Source organism: Lepus europaeus, chromosome 17 (assembly GCF_033115175.1).
Source record: "Lepus europaeus isolate LE1 chromosome 17, mLepTim1.pri, whole genome shotgun sequence".
In the NCBI taxonomy this organism is placed as follows: Eukaryota; Metazoa; Chordata; class Mammalia; order Lagomorpha; family Leporidae; genus Lepus; species Lepus europaeus.
Genome location: NC_084843.1, coordinates 13,831,267 through 13,853,413, shown reverse-complemented (window position 1 = coordinate 13,853,413; position 22,147 = coordinate 13,831,267). Strand labels below are relative to the sequence as shown.

General features: G+C 47.8%; 1 protein-coding gene across 2 annotated transcripts in view; it reads right to left on the bottom strand.

The window, feature by feature from the left end:
- GFRA1 (GDNF family receptor alpha 1) overlaps nucleotides 1–830 on the bottom strand; it is a 228,979-nt gene extending 228,149 nt beyond the window's left edge. Inside the window, exons 1-2 of one of the 2 annotated variants that reach the window (XM_062214549.1) lie at nucleotides 751–830; nucleotides 181–474 (exon numbers count right to left, since the gene is read on the bottom strand). In XM_062214549.1, coding sequence (XP_062070533.1) covers nucleotides 181–220 — 40 coding nt within the window. In that variant the 5' untranslated portion in view covers nucleotides 221–474; nucleotides 751–830. Of the gene's footprint in view, nucleotides 1–180; nucleotides 477–750 lie in introns of those variants that run through there. The other variant, XM_062214550.1, reaches the window with a different exon arrangement.
- Between the last annotated feature and the right edge of the window lie 21,317 nt (nucleotides 831–22,147).

The window sequence follows — 22,147 nt, the reverse complement described above, 5'->3', positions numbered from 1 at the left end:
CACAAGCAGTGCCGGGCCGCCCCCGCTTCCCAAACCCAAGGATTCAAGGTCCCCCTTGCCCAAAACGAAACTTCTTCCTTCCACCTCCAGCGTCCCCGCGCCCCAGTTTTGGAGGGGCCGCCGCGAGCGACCCACGGGAGGACTCCGTGGGTAGGAAAGCCGGCAGCAGCCTCGACTTACCCAGGAGCGGCAAGGCGAAGTAAAGGGTCGCCAGGAACATGGTGCCGGCGCGCAGCTGGTCCCCGCCCCCCAAAAAGATCTCCAGCCGCCGCTGAGTCTCTCCGAGGGCGCTCAGCACGCAGCGATCCCCGGACGGTTGCGCTCCTCGGGCCACCCAAAGTTCAGCTCCATCCAGCGCGCGAGGAAACTCCCGCTCCGTCAGCCGCCACCGCCGCCAGCGACTCAGCTGCGGGCGGGCGGCGGGAGCGAGGGCGGGAGGTGGTTCCGCTTTTAGGGGTTCAGGTCCGACCCAACCTGGAAGGGAGAGCGCGCTTTGAAACGAGAGCCCGGAGCGCGGAGCCTCCCCCCGCCCGCCCCTGGCCCTCCCCCGCCGCCGCCGCCCGGGGAGTCTTTCCGACCCCCCCCCCCCGGACGACCCACCCCCCACCCGGGACCCGGGCGGCTGGGGGCATGTGCGTATTTTCCGGGGGACCGCCGGAGCGAGCGGGAGAGGGCCCCCAAAGTCCAAGGGGTGTCTTTAGGGTGCAACCCCAGGGGCTGAAGGCGTGCAAATTAATAAATAAACGTTACTTTCCGCGCGCCGCGAGCCCAGCGGCCGCTGCCTGGAGTCGGAGCCCTCGGCGGCGGCGGCGGCTCCCTAGCCAGCCCCGGCGCCGAGAGAGCCCCTTCTCCCGGGAAGTTGGCCGCCCCCTCCTCGCGCCCGCCCGCTCTGCCGCCAGCCCTCCCCACTCAAGCCACCAATCGCTACCCACGTCGCCGTCCCCCCCTCCCGGGGTCTCGCCTCCTTTCGGAGAAAGCAGGGCTGGCCGGAACCTGCGTCCCGGCTGCCGCCGAAACCCGGCTCGTGCGCCCCTACCCGGGCGCCGGCGCCTCGTGCTTCCTCGCCCAGCGGCCGGGACTCGGGCGCATCCACACCACTGCCCCCCCCGAGCGCGCACGCCGACCCACAGCCCCCGAGCGCCGGGGCAGGTGCAGCCCCGCGCCGCGAGCGCTCCCGCGGCCCGAAACTTGGGGGAGGTTTGCAGGACGGGAAGAGGTCGCGGGAGGGAGGGAGGGGCGGCGATGGGTTCCCTGCCCGAGGAAAGGAGAAAACTCTCCAAATGCCACCAACCTGGACTCAACGGACCGCGTCCAGTTGCGGCGACGAGCCAGTTTATTTATTTATTTATTTATTCCGGGGGGGGGGGCTGTCCCCGCCCCCTCCTTCCCTTTCCGGGCTCACTTTCCCTGCGCTCAGACAAAAAAGATGCAGTAATCCAGGAGCTCAGGACGGCTTCCGAGCAGGGCCCCAGGCTCGGGTGCCCGTTAGGGATGTTAGTGGTTCTTCCAAGCGGCGCGGGGGATGGCGGGTTCCGAGGCCGGACTCCTCCCGACAAGGGGACCCTAGGCCCGCCCCGCTCCCGCAGCCCCGCAGCGCTCGGCCAGCGCTCTCGGGGGCCCGCGCGGCCGCCGCAGCTGCACTCACTCGGCGGCGGGGGACCGGGACCCGGGCCGGGACCCGCACGCTGGCGCGCGGAGCACGTAGCGCTGTGCAGCCAGCCGTGGGCGCTGCCAGACTCTCTCTCTCTCTCTCTCTCTCTCTCTCTCTCTCTCTCTCTTTCTCTCTCTCACACACACACACACGCGAGCACACTGCACAAGGGTTCTTTCTCCGTGCAATCGAGCCAGACCCTTGTTCCCAACACAAAGTTTTTCTCCCACGTCAATTGCGGCGGTGACTCAAGACTTGGCGCGTTGGAGACGCTCAGACCCGGGCAGCCGGGGCGCTGACCGCGGAGCCGCCCACCGGTTAGTCCAGGCCAGCGTGCGGCGCACACACGCGCTTACACACTGACACGCGCGCACACGCGCATTCACGCGCAGTCTCTACCTGTGTGCTCGAGCTTGGGCGACCAGACAAAAGCGGAGACCTCAGCCCAATGCATTTAACCCCGAGCAGACCTGCCTTGGGGAAATTTGTGAGCTGACCTCCATCTTGGCTGTTTTAAGAGTAAATGTTTCTTTTTTTAAAGAAAGAAAAATCCCAACACACGCACAGGAGTTCACCTCAGCCTAGGGGGAGGCTCCTTCTTGGTGGCGCTGCGGAGCCCGGTGCCCCGCTCCGGACACTGGCTCCCCTTCCCCAGCGTCGGGGGTCTTACGGCGTCCGGAGACCCCGGGCGGAGGACAGCCCGCGGAGGTGGGGGCCAGTCTTTGGGATCTGTGCTGATGCCCAAGTTCGTCTCTCGGGGAAACGGAGTTTGCACCAAGTCTGTGTGAGCCCAGCTGTCAAATCTACAAACCCATCACGCCAGACAATGGTTCGCCTCGGAGCACCGAGAAGAAACGCTGGTTTTGATGGAGGGAGGTTAATTGAAAGGCCAGGGGCTTTGGGGGAAGTTGGAGGCCCGGGTAGTCAGGGCCAGGGGAAGCTGCAGGGAGGGCGGAGGGCTGGGCTGCTCTTCACTTAACTACAGGGCGGCCCGGCGCGCCCCTGGCTGCGGCGGCGGCCGGCGTGCGCGCTGCGCATTGTGTGCAGTCGCCAACGCCTGTCTGCGCCTCGGGGACGTCCCAGCCATCGGCGCTCCCCGCTCGCTGGGCACGTGTTCCGGGGGGCAGGTCTGCGGGGACCGACTCCCTCGTGGGGCAGCCCTCCCCCGGCTCGCTCGATCGCTCGCTCGCTCTCTCGCTCCTCTCTCTCGCTCTCTGACACCATGCAGGGATTTCTAGTTCGGTGTATCGGTTTACACTTGGTTGTTGAGTAAACAAAGCAAGCATATGTCACATTTTCGCGACAGATGGTCCAAAACAAGGGCTACTGAGGTTCCCTTTCTCTAGCAGTGGCAACAGTCTACGTAACAGCGTGGACTCACCAGAAATGTCATTAAGTCTTCCGATCGGTTTCCTCGCCTCAAAGCTCATGCCCCTATCTTCACACACGGAACCGAGAATGGCTTTCCTGGGGAGACAGGTGAATACGAATTGTGTGTTTCTCCATGGACATCCCAAACCCTCTTCCATGGTCCAGTTTTAGAAGTGGAAGCGAAGGTCTTCCTTTGGGAAATCAGTCATTGGAATTCCAATTTTCTATTTTTTTTTTTTTTGACAGGCAAAGTGGACAGTGAGAGAGAGAGACAGAGAGAAAGGTTTTCCTTTTGCCATTGGTTCACCCTCCAATGGCTGCCGCGGTAGCGCGCTGTGGCCTGCGCACCGCGCTGATCCGATGGCAGGAGCCAGGTGCTTCTCCTGGTCTACCATGGGGTGCAGGGCCCAAGGACTTGGGCCATCCTCCACTGCACTCCCTGGCCACAGCAGAGAGCTGGCCTGGAAGAGGGGCAACCAGGACAGAATCCGGTGCCCCGACCGGGACTAGAACCCGGTGTGCTGGCGCCGCAAGGCGGAGGATTAGCCTAGTGAGCCACGGCGCCGGCCTGGAATTCCAATTTTCTTTTCTTTTCTTTTTTTTTTTTTTTCAATAGATAGCCCAGTGACCACTTGGGACCGTTGGGTGACAATGGAGATAACACCCTCACGTTTTCGAATTATCCTTTGTTTAGAAATAACTCGGAGTTTCCCTGTGTATTCCACACAAATCTTTTTTTAAAAGATTATTTATTTGAAAGCAAGTTACAGAGAGGCACAGGCAGAGAGAGAGAGGTCTTCCATCTGCTGCTTCACTCCCCAGTTGGCCACAATGGCCAGAGCTGTGCTGATCCAAATCCGGGAGCCAGTAGCTTCTTCCAGGTCTCCCATGCGGGTGCAGGGACCCAAGGACTTGGGCCATCTTCCACGGCTTTCCTAGGCCATAGCAGAGAGCTGGATGAGTACTGGAACAGCCGAACTCGAACCGGCACCCATATGGGATGCAGGCACTGCAGGTGGTGGCTACACCCGGTACACAACAGCACCAGCACCGGCCCCCACACAAATCTTTTAAACCAAATTTTAGCAGGGAGAAGTGATGAGCTAGAAGATCTCCAAACATAGAGTATGAGATATCTTTTTAAAATGTTTATAGCCACAAGAATATTTCAGAACTATTCATTATTAAGTTCTACTGATGATGAAATCAGAGCTTGGCTTTAAAAACTGATAATAATAAAGCACCAGCTGTGTTGTCCAAAATAATAGTCACCGGTCACATGGCTATTTCAGTGGGTTAGCTAAAATTAAGTAAAAGAAAAATGCAATTCCTCCACAGGGCTAACCACATTTGAAGTGCTCAATGGCCACATATGGCAAGTGGCTACCATATTGGGAAGTATAGGTATGGAATCTTCTCAGCATCAAAGAAAGTTCTAGTGGACAGCATTACCCTACAATGTTGGTGTGTAGTTGGTTAATATGGTGTGCATACATAGGGAGTTGGTTAATATGGCGTGCATACATAGGGAGTTGGTTAATATGGTGTGCATACATAGGGAGTTGGTTAATATGATGTGCATACATAGGGAGTTGGTTAATATGGTGTGCATACATAGGGAGTTGGTTAATATGATGTGCATACATAGGGAGTTGGTTAATATGGTGTGCATACATAGGGAGTTCTGAGACTATAGAACAGTACAGGTACGAAGTGGGTGCTTTACAAGTAACAGTGATTCTGAGAGTTGTGAGGGTAATGATGACAAGGATGCTGATAATGATGATGATATTTTGTTACTCTCTGGAGGAAGCTGAAGCATCCGTGAAGACACCGCTAACTGTGGTTGTATCGTCCACTCAGGATGAGATCAGTAGGGAATGCGTATATCCAGAGCTTGTGGGCAGGAATTTGGTGTACTGGTTAAGACACCCCCATCCCTGGGGAGTGCTCTGCTCCCAATTCTAGCTTCCTGTTAATGGCTCAAGTAGTTAGGCTCCTGCCACCCATGTGGGAGACCTGGAATGAGTTCCAGGCTCCTGGCTTTGACCTGTCACATGCATTTGCAGTAGAGTAAAGCTACGGATGGAAGGTATCGCACTCTCTGTCCCTGTCTCTTTCTCTGCCTATTTGACCTTTAACTAAACAAGATTTTAAAATATTTTTAAAAAAAACTTAAAAGCTAATCTTCCAGGAGGATTGTAAACTGTAGGATATGGCCCACTCTGGAGCCGAAGACTTCTCATAGGAGTTAGTTAAAAAAACAAACAAACAAAAAACAGAAAAAAGCCCACTGTTTTACAGCCATATCCACTAACCTCAAAAGGTGAGAGAAACATACAGCCAGAAAGCGCTGAGAATATGGAAGATAGAAAAGCATTGTGACTTACTGTATTAATATGATCTCTGTTTCCTTGGAGCTTATCTGTTCCCATGTGTAGAGGACTGATTTCAGGATAAAAGGTGACATCGAAATATAAAATATTAATAATTTTAAAGCTCCATGCAATCCTCTGTGACATGTTTTCTCAGCAGAAAATTGGTTTTAATGCTGCAAAATTAGGTTCAATCCACCCAGAAGCACGTGAAGTGAGCAATGTTCGTCTGTTTCTTGATGAAAGTGTATTTTCATAAGTTAACAGACCAGTCGTGGTGGGAATGTCAATTTCATTCCAGGCAGCATTCTGTCTCTCACTCTCATTGACTTGGCCTATAGCTGATCATGTGAAATACATTCATTTTGTAAAATTACACTGCTCAAAAATCATTCAAGTTTCTTTAACTTAAATTTGTCCATCTAAGTCCATCATTTGACATCAGACAATCGGCGAAGCTTACGTCTGTTTCTGCATAAAACTACTTACCAGGCCGGCGCCGTGGCTCACTAGGCTAATCCTCCGCCTTGCGGCGCCAGCACACCGGGTTCTAGTCCCGGTCGGGGCACCGGATTCTGTCCTGGTTGCCCCTCTTCCAGGCCAGCTCTCTGCTGTGGCCAGGGAGTGCAGTGGAGGATGGCCCAAGTGCTTGGGCCCTGCACCCCGTGGGAGACCAGGAGAAGCACCTGGCTCCTGCCATCGGATCAGTGCGGTGCGCCGGCCGCAGCGCGCCTACCGCGGTGGCCATTGGAGGGTGAACCAACGGCAAAAGGAAGACCTTTCTCTCTGTCTCTCTCTCTCACTGTCCACTCTGCCTGTCAAAAACAAAAAACAAAAAAAAAACTACTTACCAATTCCTAATGTGTCATTTTTTTTTTCCTATTATACACCTCTTTGCCCATTCTATTCCATCTGCCTAAAATGTGCTTTCTCCTGGTAGTTTATTTAAAACTCAGCTTTCATCTCAAACAGGCTACTAAGGATAGCAAGGACCCCTTTGGTCAGAATTAACAGTTCATGTAGCATATTTCATGGTCACATTGGAATCTCTACCAGAACTGCTGGGACGTTGTACCATAGTTAGTTGCTACATCTCTCTCTTCAACTGGAATGTGAGCTTCTTGAAGGCAAAAAGATGTTCTAGTCATCTTGTTGCATCCTCAGCATTTAGACCGATGACTGACACACAGTCACCCCCAATACATATTGATTACATGCATATTGATTGTATGAATAAATGAGCAAAGCTGTTTCTCATTTTCCTCTGACACAATAATTTTACTGAAAGGTTGATATAAAATCCCCTTACTATAGGAACAATCCTAAGTATAAGGACTTCATGCAATTACGGGTATTGCTGTTCCAATAATAGTATCAAATATGTTTTATTCCTTTGGGGATTTGACATTTAAATTTTTTTAAACAAAACCCATTATTGTAATAGAATGCTCTTTTTCTGGTTCACTTTAATAGTAACATATGACATATTTCATTTCTGGGAAATGGTAGCTTGCCTTAGGTCATATTTTAAGGCATAAAGCCAGAAGCAGAGTAACGCTTCCACCTGAAGTTCTCTAATCATCTAGAAATGTGCGTCTCTGGGACAAGGGCCAGATTACCACTACCCTGGGGCCTTCATCCTCAAAGGCAAATTTTTAAAAGCCGAATTGGCCCGAAAGTATAAAAAAAATTCTTCTTTGAAAACACAAGGCCCCCTGTAATCTTTCAGGGAAAATGAGAAGTGGTCGCTATTCCAACGGGGAAGCGTGGTAGAAGGGTCCACTTGCTGAGCCAGAGCTCAGCCTCTGGTACTGGACTTGGACTCTCGCTCTCAGCCAGTCAGGGAGAGCCAGCTGTTCCCAGATTTCACGGCGCTTTCCCAGGCCCACTAGGTTATGCCGTGTCTGTCGAACATTATTCGAAAATGGAAGTTTCTTATTAGCGATCAGGGTCCTGACCCCCTAGGAACCTAGCTGAGGAAATCTCTCTCCCCACTTAGTTTTCAACTATTTTTCATTTCTTAGTACTGAGAAGTCAGGGCAAGGATTTTAATGCGTTTGTGGAAGACTCTCTGTAAGAGTTGAAGTCATTTGTACCTTGGCCTTATGCCACAAAATGCATTCAAGGTGTGTAGCCCTGATGAAATAAAGCGCCTGTCATGTCTTATTGCCTGAATATATGGCCAAAGGGTCCTTATCTTTGGGGAACTTGCAAGGGTATTTTTTAGGGATTGCCAAAGGTGTGGGATTAAAAGCTCTGTAAGTCTCAGGCCTCTTTATCCAGGAAAGACGGGGAAGGCCTACCCAGAGGAAACACCTTTTCTCTCGGCCCCTCTGCTAACAAGCCCTCAGCTCCATTCCAGTGGGACTGGTCCTTCATAAGGGCCAGAGGGAAGCTTAATCCCCAGCTTTGTCCAGTAATTAGCCTCTCTCCAGAGGCAGCACACACAGATGCCGATCCGGATGAACTTTGGGATGTGGAATGAAAACAAGGCTGAAAACACTGACTCATTGCTTCAGTAGCCTTTTAGCAGCCTTTAAGACAGTAAAAAGTTCCCCTTTCTCCTGATGCTCGCTAGGTCTGCAGGGGTGGGATGGGGCTTCAGCCACCAGTGAGGAAGCAGGAGAGGCAGCAGAGGCGGCCGGGGACGTGGGGCTGAGCGGATGAGAGGCCCTGTGGCAACAATGAGGGCTCTGTAATGGAACCCTGCTCTTGTCCTGCCACTTTCCCAGGCGACGTTCAATAAGTGCCATGGAAATGAACTGTTTACCACAACCCAGATCTCTGGAAGCGCTATCGCAGGAGCCCACTAACACGATTAGGCTGCAATTAATGATGATGCCCTCATCAGGACTAATTAAGCCAACAGTGATTGTAGATTAGGGGCCTGTTTTAAAGTGTCTATTGTGACATCATTTAGAAGTCATTTCAAACTCTTCTAAAACCGTTGCTCTGAAAACAAATGCAGTGTCATGTTCTGAGAGTTGTTGGTTTCATTTTCCCCTGTCAAAAATCTGACAAAAGTCAGTTGAAACTGTCAAGGAAAAAACATCATGCAACATGGGGTTTTTCTTCGAATCTGAAGTCCATGGAAGGAATGACAAATCTGTTCTATAGATTATCTGGCACAAAAGTGAATTAGCAATTCCAGGAGTTACGCTATCACAAGGACTAGATGAGGTTGCCCTTGACATAGCTCATAAATTTAAGGCTCTGACAAAGAATTAAAATGAGACCCATTTGGATCTGATCTGAATGATGTTAAACTTAAAGTAGAAATGGATCAATGGAATGGATAGTCCTGTGTATATTTTTGCTATGTACAACCCACATTAAGGAAGAAAGAATTTTTTCTCTTCCCATCTCTGGAACACCACTTAGTAAAGTCTCCTCTAGCCTTCAACTTTTTCTCTCAACTGTCAATAGCAACTTCCCCCTAAACTGTGTGATATCTCATTAGTTGGTTGATTCATAATTAATTGTGTTGTTGATTTATTTGTTTTACTCCATCCAGTGGCTAGTCTCATGATGTGTGCTGCCAGGAAGGTCTGACCTGATCCCTCTTGCCCCACAGTGGAGACCCCTGGCTATTCCCTAGGAGTCTTGTCTCTTTTTTCTACAACAGTTCCTTTCAAAGTGCAGGTCCTGGCTCATTCGTGAGTCACAAACAACATTTAGTTTATAAAACCTACAATATGAAAAGGCATCATGGGGGCCAGCATGGTGACAAAGCAGGTTAAGCCAACACCTGCAATGCTGGCATCCCATATAGAGTGCTGATTGGAGTCCCAGCTGTTCCACTCGTGATCCAGATCCCTGCTAATGCACCTGGAAAAGCAGCAGAAAATGGCCCAAGTGTTCGGCCACTGCTGCCCACATGGGAGACCTGGGTGGAGTTCCGTGCTCCTATCTTGGGCCTGGTCCAGCCCTGTCTCTGTTGTGGCCATCTGGGGAGGGAACCAGTGGATAGAAGATTGATCTCTCCCTGTATTTCTCTTTCTCCCCCTGCAACTCTGCCTTTCAAACAAATAAATAAATGTATTAAAATTAACTTTAGAAAGTATCACAGAAAGCAGGGATAAGTCATTTCATAAAACCTTTTTTAATATCTATGTATAAATGGTGCCTATATTGGATTGTCATATAAAATGTATTTCTTATTGTGAATCATGTTTTTGAAAATGTGAAGGTTACTGCATTATATCAATATATTTAGTATATATTAATACATTGATGTTTTGTTTGGACATTAACCACCCTGAATAAAGGCCACATTTCCCATTCTCCCTTGCATGAGGTGCTATGGTTTGGACATGGGTTGAGTATGTCTCCAAGCATTCATGTGATGGAGTGTTGGTCCCTACTTTGGTAATGTTGAGAGATGATGTAGATTGCTAAGGGGTGGGGCCTAAGGGAAGACCCTTAGATCAGTGAGGGCGTTGTCCTCTCTCCCGAGATTCCTGAGTTAGTCCTTACAAGAGGACTGTCACACAAAGAGCAAGTTTGGCCTCATCAGTGCTCTGGCTTCCTGTCTGGTGATGAGCTCCCTTCTTAGTGCCATCTACCACTGAGCTCGCACCAGAGGCCACATCGGCAGGCCTGCCTGACCTGGGACTCCCACCCTCTCAAACTGTGAGCTAAACGAGCCTCTTTTCTTGACAAAGTAGCTTGCCTCAGGTATTTTGTTACAGCAACAAAAAACTGACCACTCCATGGGCCCAGGATCTGATGAATAGAATCTGGCAGAAACGATGTGAAGAACCTCTGAGGAGGTGTCCTTGCTTTGCGTGTTTCTGTAGTCTCCATCCTGCTTCTTGGTGCCATGGACACCCCCAGGTGTGTGGGAACATACAGGATGGATAGCAAAGACACAGAATAGAAGGGGTCCTGGGTCCCAGCATGACTTCCTGGAGTCCAGCCTTCCTTGGACTTCCGATCCCATACCATTATATACAAGATAACTTCATTCCCATTCAAATCACTATTCTATTAAGTGTCTAATGTTGTCAAACTGGTACATCCACAATTCCCAAAGGAAAAGCCATAAAGGGAAATCAGTTCAATTAAAAATTATTTGCTGAGTATACCTATCATAGACTAACCCTCTGCTAGGCTGCTTCAAGAAATATAGAAGAATGTTGGTTTTGAAGGAAGTACAATCTCACTGGGGAGAGGAACTGCATATCTGAAACAACCAACTACTATTGTAAAAAGAATAGAGGGAATTGTCAATAGTAGTGGAGATACACATAAGGCTCTGGGGATAGCATTTGGTACAGTGGTTAATTTGCCACGTGAGATGCCTGTGTCACATCCTGGAGTCCCTGGGTTCAAGCCCTGGCTCTGCTTCTGATGCAGTCTCTTGCTGATGTGCAACCTTGGAATTAGCAGGTAATGTCTCAAGTTCTTGGGTCTCTGACATCCACATGCAAGACTTTGATTGAGTTCCTGGCTCCCAGCTTTGGATCGGTCCAGCTCTGACCATTGTAGCCATTTTGGAAGTGAATCAGTGGGTGGAAGACTGTTTCTCTCTCTCTCTCTCTCTCCCTCTCTCCCTCTCCCTCTCCCTCCCTTTCAAACACATTAATAAATACTATCAAATAATAAGGCTGTGTGTATTCAGGAAAAATAGCTAGAAAGGTAGAAGATTAAGTGGATCCACAGAAACGAGAGAAGGGGTAAAAAAGGTGATGGGTGGAAGATCACGTCAACTACTCTAAAGCATCAAAATGAGAGCAAAGAACTCCAAAATAGAAGGGAATTGACCCTTTACTCCAGGTGTCTCCTTTCCAGCTCTAAATGGCACTCAACAAAGATGATCAGCAGGAGCCGATGCTCTGGCAAAGCTGCCAATCTATAGACTTGCTTCTCATCTAGATACAGAATCATCCCCATTTGCCAAAAATAGCTGTTGTCATCATGACAGATCAAAGAGACAAAGATGCTGTCCTTGGGGATGTCATCCTCTGGATTGGATGAGAATGGCTTCCTTACGGGATTGTCTCGTCCTACCCAGACACACCTCCACTTCAGGTCTTTGCCCTAGTCTACAAGATTGCAGTGAAATGTCATATATCTTTCTAGGTGATTTAAGCTGCCAGTGATGTGGATATTCTGGAATTCTACTTCTGCGTATCAGATAAAAGCCATTTAACACTCAGGCCTTCCTACTTGGAAGATGCATGACTTGGAGATGCCTGGCTGGCAAGGCAGGGCTATGTTAAAAGGAAAAGTGTTATTTCAGCAGACTCACCACAGAGGTATGTGTTAATTAAGTTAATTGTGCCATCAGTGATGCAGACGATGACAGTAACTGCTCCCCATAATGGGGCTGGGTTATTGCCATCATTTATTAAACGTGCTGTTTTTCTTAAATGCAGTCACTTTCCCCTATTTTTTAAACACACACCACACATGCACACATACACACGCACACACACATACGCACATGTACACACGATTTATGCTCTACTAATCACTTGCACATGATTTTTTCTTCATGTCTACCCTGTGGTGGGGAGAACGTATTTTCTTCATTGAGCAGATGAGGAAAAACTGTCTACTGTCAAACTTGTCTACTCACTTGCCCAGGGCCACCCAGCTTCTTTGTCAAGGGGCTGGATTCCAAGCCCAGTGTCCTTTCTCAAGTGCCATGCTGTGTAGCCAAGATTCAGGGAGTCCTGAAGGGCAGAAACCAAATTTTTATATTCTGTATCCACGGATACATTGAATGAACAAGTATTAAATAATAACGCAACCTTGAAAAGCATTGAATTGTCTACTGCTCCATTTATGAAATAAGGTAATAGCTTCATACATATAGATTAATCACAACTTGGATAAATAGAAATCTGGATAATTTGGAGAGTTCTCCCAGACCACTTTCCTACTTGCCTCTCTAAAACAGGATATTTTGCTTAAACTGAGTTATTCTCGCTGGAATTACTGTGAAGATGAAGAAATGATGAAGAAGCCAAGTAAGAACAGTATCTCACTGGCCTTAACTCATCCCCCTGTTGAATGCTTCAGTTCCATAGTGAATGTCCATTCAGGGGCTTACCAAACGATTGTCCTACCAAAAGGATTCCCGCATTTGAGGACCAAGGGTTCATCTTCAAAGCTTTGAAATACTTAATGTACCCTGTCAAAACATAAATATCCTTGGGAGAGGTAATTCAGAAGCATTTCTGGCCAACTGCACTCTGGTGAGGCTGAGTTTTAGCTCCCTGTTTGGAAGGTCAAAGGGCCACAACGTCATCGTACACTGTGATCTGGAGTGGATTTGCACTGAACTCCCAAACTCATTTCTGGAAACTGGCGGTCAGACCTGCGTGCTGTGCCGGGGGAGGGCCTCTGTCATGTCTAACAGCACCCACCTGCTTGAGGATAATGTCAGGGTCCCCACTCAGCCTGAGGAGGAAACAGGGTCAGAGAAACAGATTTTGTTTTTACCTGAACTTGCTATTTCCAGTTATGATAGAACACTTCCAAAAACTAGTTGGAGCAATTGAACCCCCAAAACTGGACCCACTGACTGGCACAGTGAGCCAACTACTGACACCAGGGAAAAGTAGGTGTTTACTGCAAAGCGCAGAGCAAGGAGCTGGGCAGGTATCACTTAATTCCCATGCTTGCTGGAGAGTTAGGGGTAAAGCCACTTGTAGACTGAAGTTGGGGCCCAGAGGTATGTGTTCAACTGGTGTCCAAGTTCCTGGGTTGTCTGTAGTGCTCGTGGTCCTCCTTTGACGGTCTGTGATTTCATATTCTTTAGTACATTTTGGTGATAGCAAAGTGAGATTGAGTCAGCTGGAAGCCATGTGCAAGTGGCAGTTACTTTTTTGCTTGGGGTTTGGGGTTCCTGGAAGAGAAACCCCTCAAGACAAGACGGAACATCAAGATGTCACCAATAGGGGAGATAAGTGACCTTGTGAGTCTAGTGTTCAGGGACCCCGTAAGGCCAACCACACACTTCCTCATTCAATGAGCTACTTTTAGTAAGAGGTGGTCTGCCATCATAAAAGCAGATAAGGAGGCTTTATACTAAGGGAGGGAGGATGGGAGACCACGGGAGCCAAGGGCCTGATGGTCCAAGGCACTGGTGAGGGGCTCAGTTTCCCTGTCAGTGAAAACACTCAACAGCAAACTGGAATCTCTGGTGCACACCAGGCACAACGTGCCTAGATAACCATCTCCCAGTAGAAACCATGGGTACTGAATCTCCAAGGAGCTTCCTTGGCAGGTGATATCTCACATGTTGTCACAACTGCGGGGGACCCCTCGGAGAGAGAGCTCTGGGAAGCGAGTGCCTGCCTGTGTCCTCGAGACCTTGCTCTATGTGTCTTTCCTCTGCTGCTCTCACTTTGCCTCTGTTCACTGTAACACATCACAGCCATGAAGACAACTCCACGCTGAATCCTGAGTCTTCCCAAGGACTCGTCTCACTAGGGTAGGTCTTGGGAACCCCTGACTCAGAAATACTCTAGATGTAACATATATACAGTGGTGTAAGGTTGCACCGGTCCAGCCATGGCTGGCTTTATCAATATGAGACCTGTGCAGTCACATAGGATCCCGTGCTGACAAGGGACCTGAGTCCGATTTCAAGTGTTGTTGAAACTCTTAATCATGTATGCATAAAGGACCTACATTTTCACTTTGCTATGGGTCCTACAAATTGAAACTGATCCCGAGTCAAGACGATGCTTAGAGATTAAAGACTGGAACATCTGTTCGCTGCCAATGCTTGCTCTCTCACCCCTGAGAATTTCTCACTCAGCTTTCCACAGGGCCTCAAAGTCTACCGGGTATTGACTGGCCTTCGAGGAGGCTGCCCCAGGAATGCTGAATGGCTGTTGGTGAGTCACAGCTGAGGGCGAACTTGGTTACACTGTGCCTCACTGCATAATCTCCTCTTCCACCCTTCGCTGGGTTTGCGATGCTGGGTCAGCATCTCCCAGAATCAGTTGTTCAGAAAACTGGACCCAGTAAGAGGTGCTCGCTCCCTTCTGGAGATTTCTGGTGTGCACTAGCACGGGCAGGGCGCTGAGAAGTCTTGCTGATAGAAGTTGTTTTATGGTGTGTTGGGGTCCTGGGGCTGCCACAAGTGTAGTGCCCTAGTCTGAGTGATTTACATAAAAAGGTATTGTCTCATCTCTGCAGGCAGGGGTGTGTCTTCTGAGGCTGGCGAGGGAGACTCTCCCTGCCTTCTCGTGCTTTCCTGGCCATTCTTGTCTTCCTTTGCTTAGTAGATTGATCACTTTGATTTCCATCTTCTTGCTCAAATGGTATTCTCCATGTGTGTGTGTGCGTGCGTGTGTGTGTATGTGTGTAGGCCTCCACATTTCTCCTTTTTATAAGGACACCTGTAATACTGGATTAGAATATTAAAGTATCTCATTTTAACTTGATCGTCTCTGTAAAAACCCTATTTCCAAATAAGTACTCATTCGGAGGTACTGAGGTTTAGGATTTCAACAAATGAAATTGGATGTGTTGGGGATGGTAAACAATTCTTTTTCTCTTTTTTCTTAAGGCAGAGCTGCACAGAGTGGGGAGAGAGAGATCGAGAAAGAGAGAGATCTTCCATCCTCTGGTTCACTCCCCTGAAGGCCAGAGCTGCCAGGGCTGAGCCAGGCTGAAGACAGGAGCGTCATTCAGGTCCCCCACAGGGGTACAGGTGCACAGGAAGTTGGGCCATCTTCTGATGCTTTCCTAGGTGTGTTAGCACGGAGCTGGATTGGGAGTGGAGCAGCCAGACAAGAGCTGGCACCATATGGGATGCCAGCATCACAGGCAGCAGCTTAACCTTCTGCATCACAACACCAGCAACCTGGTGCGCCATTCAACCCATAACAAATGATCATGTTTTCCCAAACACTCGGCTCTTTGGGACCTAGCCCACAGAGCTGGTGTTTCCTGCACAGATGGAGAGATGCTGAGTCTATGTGATGACGAGGGGAAAGCATGTGGCCAGATGGCCACAGCACAGTGGGGTGGGGAGGGGCATCACAGGCCACCAAGGCAGGTTGGGGCCAGAAACTGCTCTGTGTTCTGCACTCTGGCAAAGCAGAGTGCTCAGAGGTTCACTGCTCAGGGCTTTCTACCTGATGTGGGCAATGAATGTGCCCATTTTTGATGCAGGTCTGGCCTCCTCCAAGATAGAAATACTAAGCAGAGACTGCTACTGTGTGAAAATAGGAACAGAGTCTATATGGCAGTGAGGGAATAAATTATGTGCACATGTGAGTGTGGGCTGCCTCACACAGAAATACCCAACACGAGTGGGCCACAGGAGTGCCCATAAACTAAGGAGAAAAGAAAAACCTATAACTGAGAAGGTGTGTCGGCGCTCCATGGTGATAGTGTACACACAAATGCAAGGTGTCCAAGAATGTTCTGTGATAGAGGAAAACGAGAGCAGGACCTCCAGGTGAGATCCATGGTGGAGAAAGAACTCTCCCCGCCTTCCACCTCTTTTTACAAGGAAAGGGGTGACATCCCAACTGGGTATACAAATGGGGTGGGGTCTTAGCTTGCATCCTGGTCCCAAGTGCAACAGGTGCGTTGTGGGAAGGTGGGCATATCAAACCCACAGTTAAAGAGATAGCACTGCATTGGAAGGGTACAAGAATTCCAGCTCAGCTACACTAGTTTCCTGTGTATTTACTCCACGTCATAACCAGGAGAGTAATGTTATGAAGCCGGGCAACAGTTTGGAGATTTGGAAGGTGAGAGGCTGGGGACAGGGAGACTGAAGAGGCTGTTTTGAAGGCTAGAGGCACAAAGAGAAAGGCACCCAACCCAAAGTGACAGTGGCCAAGGAGCCAAAGGGCTCATCTCAAAGGAAGCAAAATGTCAGTTACACACACATTCCTCCATGTGCACGTGACACACACATACACACACACACACATATACATGTACCTAACCATGAATTAAAGAATTGTTGAGGAGAGACCTTAGACTTGCCTCGCAGGTAGCACTCAGGTGGAAAGCTCTCCAAAGGCTAGGCTGGGAAAGTGTCAGTTTTGATCACTATCAATGGCCAAGCCTCTGCTATGAATTTTATTTTATTTTATTTTATTTTATTTTATTTTTTTGACAGGCAGAGTGGACAGTGAGAGAGAGATAGACAGAGAGAAAGGTCTTCCTTTTGCCGTTGGTTCACCCTCCAATGGCCGCCGCGGTAGGCGCGCTGCGGCCGGCGCACCGCGCTGATCCGATGGCAGGAGCCAGGTGCTTCTCCTGGTCTCCCATGGGGTGCAGGGCCCAAGGACTTGGGCCATCCTCCACTGCACTCCCTGGCCACAGCAGAGAGCTGGCCTGGAAGAGGGGCAACCGGGACAGGATCGGTGCCCCGACCGGGACTAGAACCCGGTGTGCCAGCACCGCAAGGCGGAGGATTAGCCTACTGAGCCGCGGCGCCGGCGACTTTTATTTTTTTTAAAGATTTATTTTATTTATTTGAAAGTCAGGGTTAGAGAAAGTCAGGGAAGAGGGAGAGACACAGAGAGAGAGAGAGAGAGAGAGAGAGATCTTCCATCTGCTGGTTCACTCCCAAATGACCACAATGGCCAGGGTGGGACTGGACTGAAGTCAGGAGTCAGGTGCTTCTCCCAGGTCTCACATAGGGGTGGCAGGAGGACAAGGACTTGGGCCATCCTCCCCTGCTTTCCCAGGCACATTAGCAGGGAACTTAATCAGAAGTGGAGCAGCCAGAACTCACACTGGCACCCATACAGGATGCTGGCATCCTAGGCAGAGGCTTTACCTGCTTTGCCCTAGTGCTGGCCCCATTCAATTTCTTAGAGGCAGTGGGCAACCAAGGCCTTGCCTGATCAGCACCCCTTACTCTCATAAGCTCCAACCATACTGGCCTCTGTCCTGTTCTACCACAGAGCTCTGCCCTTGCCACTCTCTTCCCCATGGCTCTGCATGGGGCTCCTGTTTTTTGTTTTTTTTTTGGCCGGAGGTCTCAGCTTCCAGGACACTTCCTCTGGAAGACTTCTTTGCTATTCCCCGGCATTCTTTCATCAGACTTGTATGCCCTTGTCCAATGTTCCTGCTACTCTGCTGAACTCTGAGCTGCATGAGGACACAAACCATGTCTGCTTGATTCTTGCCGTATCCCCAGCATGTGTGCAAGCCTGACACAAGTGCCACGCTCAGTGTGAGCTGAATGAATGTGATTCATTATAGAAAAACAACTTGAAACAATGGAATGAAGGAAATGATAAAAAGAGATGAGCAACTAGACAATGAGATATGTTTAGAATTGAGTTTAGCAGTTGAGACACTGCTTGGGATGCCCGCATCCCATATCAGAGTGCCTGGGTTTGAGTCCCGGTTGCACTCCTAATTCCAGCTTCCTGAGAATGCAAACCTGATGACTCGGATGGCTGTCGCTGCCACCCACATGTGAGACCAGACTGTAGTCTCCCAGCTTCAATCCAGACCAGCCTCACCCCAGCTGTTGCAGGCATTTGGGGGAATGAATTAGCAGGTAGGAGATTTTTCTTTCTGTATCTGTATGTCTTACATACATACATACATATATTAATACTATTTAAGAATGGAGTTTAGAATTCACTCTTGCTGAACTGACTTTTAAAATTAAAGCCAAAGTCTAAAGGTTTATATTATTTAATCTTAGCAAACTTTTTAGTTTCACTTTTTAGATAAAAAAGGAACAAGGCCTAACTGAGGTTTATTTTAAAATCCTCATAGACATTCTATCAGTTTAATAAAAGAAAAAAAATTTAGATGAGTGCATTTGAGTAGAAATGGTCAGAAACATGTGGATTGCATTTCCCTTAAACTCCCTTGGGTTTGCAAATTGGAAAGAAGGGTCTGGAATAAAATGTATTTTCTATTTTCCAGAAGTGAGTATTTTGGGGAAATAGTGATGTTTGAGATATGCAGGAAACTGAAAATATGTGTGAGTACTTGTTTAAGTACTGTTATTTCCAGTACTACACTAAAGTGGCTGATAAGAAAGAGGAAGTGGGCATTTAGCATCTGAAAAGAACCAATTCAAAAAAATTTTTTTTCTGTGTAGCTTTCACACAAGAGAAATCTGCTCTGCCTCCCCCTTGACCACAATCAATATTTTTAGGGGATGAAGGCAGGAGGAGGCAAGAGTTTATTCAGTCTTTTGTATGCGACTGAGCTGCGAAAACAGGATGAAGATTTTGCTAAATCTGTCCATTAAGTGCCTCTAAGTGCTTTTAAAACATGTCCTAGAGCCGAATGGAGGGCACAAGAAGGAGAAACTGGGAATTAAGGCTAAATTAGTACATTTCAGTGTCTTGATAGTTAGAAATGTCAGAAAAAATAGCAGGAGGAGTGACAAGCAAATAAAACTTCGGATGCCCCACTTAAATCTGTGTCTGTTGAGCAGCCCTAAAAGCTGAAAAGTTGTTTTGGGTTTGTTCTGGTCAAATTATACAATTTTTGTAGACCGAGAATTTACTTTTCTTGTTACCTATCAGTATCAATATGTAGCTTTTCTTTAGATATGCTAGATAAGAATTGGGCTAAAATACCCCAAAGTAAATGCATGATATGAAGAACAGGCATGTTCACAATTTACAACATAAGTAGAAATTTGCATATTTAAAAGAACACTTTCAACATAAACTCAAGAAGCTTAATTACATACAGAAAAACTACATAGAAAGACGAAAAAAGTGAAGTAAAAGAATTATTATAAGGAGTATCAATATTTTTGTATATGAATTAAAATGTTTAGATTATAGTCATCTATTAATAGAGATAACAATGAAAAGAGTCATCCATTCTTAAAGTCACAAATTATAGCAAATCCATTTGTGTCTGAAATGTGGACTGCTAGAGCCCCCTAGCTGTTGGAAATAATTCTGTCCTCCTGGGTGTAGATAAATAGAACCTAACTGCAAAGGCAGTAAATAGTTCCCCAGGAAACCTACTGGACAGCAACTAAATAGGAGTATGCAACATGGTCTCCACCACTTCCTGCCGTTTGGGTTGGCGGCACTGTGAATACCAACAGATAGCTCTCTTGACTCTCCCTCCATACCTTGGAACTTCTTAACAGGTCAATTATAAGGACACTGCCCTCACTCTTCCCCCTGTTGTTTTGGTTGGATTCAACCAGATGGTCTCCCAAACTCAGGACAGAAAGTCTGGTCAAGTAGATGAGTCAAAGAGGGGGGTCTCTCCCAGATCTGGGGCACCCTGGGGTGACTCAGAGGATACAAACTCCTAGCCCATGGAAAATGTGCTTTATCTGGTTTGGACAGAACTTTTAAAACCTTTAGGTAGCCAGGAAACTTAGGTAAATTAGAGCATTTCAGATGAATATCCATATTTCTAGCTTCTCTTGGAAACTCAAACGATCCGGTAAGTCTGGGTCTGAGTGCCCTTACAGCACCAATAGACAAGAGCTCAGTCGGAGTAACCTCATTTATCTGGTGAGCACAAACCTAGCCGCCACAACTCACACCTGTATTAGACAACAGGAAACCAGCATGTTGAATGCAGTTCCATTACCTGCATGGAACCTGTGGGCGTCTGAGTTTGTGACTCCAGGCGTAATCTGCCTTCTCCTCCTATAAATAAAACTTTTAGTGACTGAACATTTTCTGTGCACGAAGCAAGGTGCAAAGTCCTCTATATGCAGTATCTCAAATCTTCAAATCAAATTCAAGACAATTACTGCACTGATTTTACAAACAAGGAATATGAGAATCCTACTCGAATCAAGTAATTCAATAACTATATATGAGTGCCACCCTGAGCCAGGGTGCAGGGCTGAAAAGATGGTCATTGTCCTCATGGGGTTTACAGTCAAATATAATGCATGATTCCAAAGCGGAAGTGCAGTTTGCCATAGAAGTATAAGGCAGGAGGCATTTAACATGGTTTGCATCTGTGTCTCACATTCTTGTCACAGCCACTTGGAAAGCTCGCAGGGTCCCTGCTGCACCCTAACCACTCTGTTCCCTCCCCTTCTCTTGGTCTTCTGGTTTAATAGGCCTGGGTGGAGAGCAGGAATTTTCCCCTTTTAAAATTGTGCTAAAGTATAGATGAAAAAATTTGCCGCTTAGCATTTTTAAAGTGTACAATTCAATAGCATTAAGAATATTCACATTGTTGTGTAACCATTGGCATCATCCATCTCCAGAAACATTTTCATCTTTCCAAATCTGAAACACCATGTAACTCCCCACCCCACTTCCCTAGCAATGTGTCTTCAAGGCTCAACTGTGTGGTAGTGTGGTATGTATCAGAATTGCCGTCCTTTTAAAGGCTGATTACTGGTCTATTGTATAGTTGTGCTGCATTTTGTTTCTCCACTGACCCGTAGTGGACACTTGGGTTGTTCCCACCTTCTGGCTATTGGGAATAGTGCTGCTATGAACATGGGTGTATCAATATCGTTCAAGAAGGATCTATCATTTTACAAACAACCCAGGTGGATCTGATTCTGGAATGCTGTAAGCCAGACTTTGAAAAATGATGGTTGAGGGGCCGGCGCCATGGCTCACTTGGTTAATCCTCTGCCTGCGGCGCTCGCATCCCATATGGGCTCCGGGTTCTAGTCCTGGTTGCTCCTCTTCCAGTCCAGCTCTCTGCTGTGGCCCAGGAGGGCAGTGGAGAATGGCCCAAGTGCTTGGGCTCCTGTACCCGCATGGGAGACCAGGAAGAAGCACCCGGCTCCTGGCTTCAGATCGGCGCAGTGCCGGCTGTAGCAGCAATTTGGGGAATGAACCAACGGAAGGAAGACCTTTCTATCTCTCTGTAACTCTGCCTGTCAAATAAAAAAAAAAAAAAAAAAATGACGGTCAAGGGGTCAGAGAAAGGTTCTCCAAGAAACTGACAATTGAAACTGAGTCTCAGAGCACGAGTAGGAGTTGACCAGCTGAAGGAAGGTGACAGTGGTGACCCTAGACTCCCGGAAGTGTGGACTCTGACCTGCTGTGGCCTGGATGTGGCTCGCCACTAAGGATTCATGTGTTGGAAGTTGGTCTTCCAATGTGGTGCTATTGAGAGGAAGTGGGACCTTTAACAGATGGGGTCCAGTTGGAAGATGATTAAGTTCTTGAAGGAATTAATGTAGTTCTTGGAGGACCCTGTTTGGTTCTCGGGCATTTTATTATAACATTTTGTTATAACAACGGAAACCCTCGGGGCCACAGTGAGATGTTGGACTTGTCATAAGAACTTTCCCCAGCACAGAGGTTGTAAATGGATGTTGTGATGTTGTGACTTAATTGAGTAGCTAAAACAAGAGTTATTCATCCACCATTCCTTTAACAAGGATGTGCCCAGTGCCTTCTATGTACCAGTTACTTTACTAGGTATAAAAAACCATATATTCATTCACTTATAATGAACCAGGCATTGTGCTAGGTGCTGAGAAATTACACTATATGATTTCCAATTGTTTCACAAAATCCACATATATCACTCATCAATATTCATAATTTCCCTCTATGATTATCTCTGGGAATGCTGAAGAACTGTTTAATACATACCTATCTGTAGGCAACTGAGCTGATAAAATCAGAATTTTTTTCTTAGCTGTAAGTGATGACTTTTGAGTTTTTCTAGGCTTTGTTTATTTCCTTAATTAATCCATTCTTATGTTGTCTATGAAATACTGGCACTGGTCTCTTGGTTTCCACATTTAAGAATGAGTCCCATGTTTACCAGAATTTACCAATGCTATAAAGGTTACCTTGACACATTGATGAGAAAGTTGTGGTTC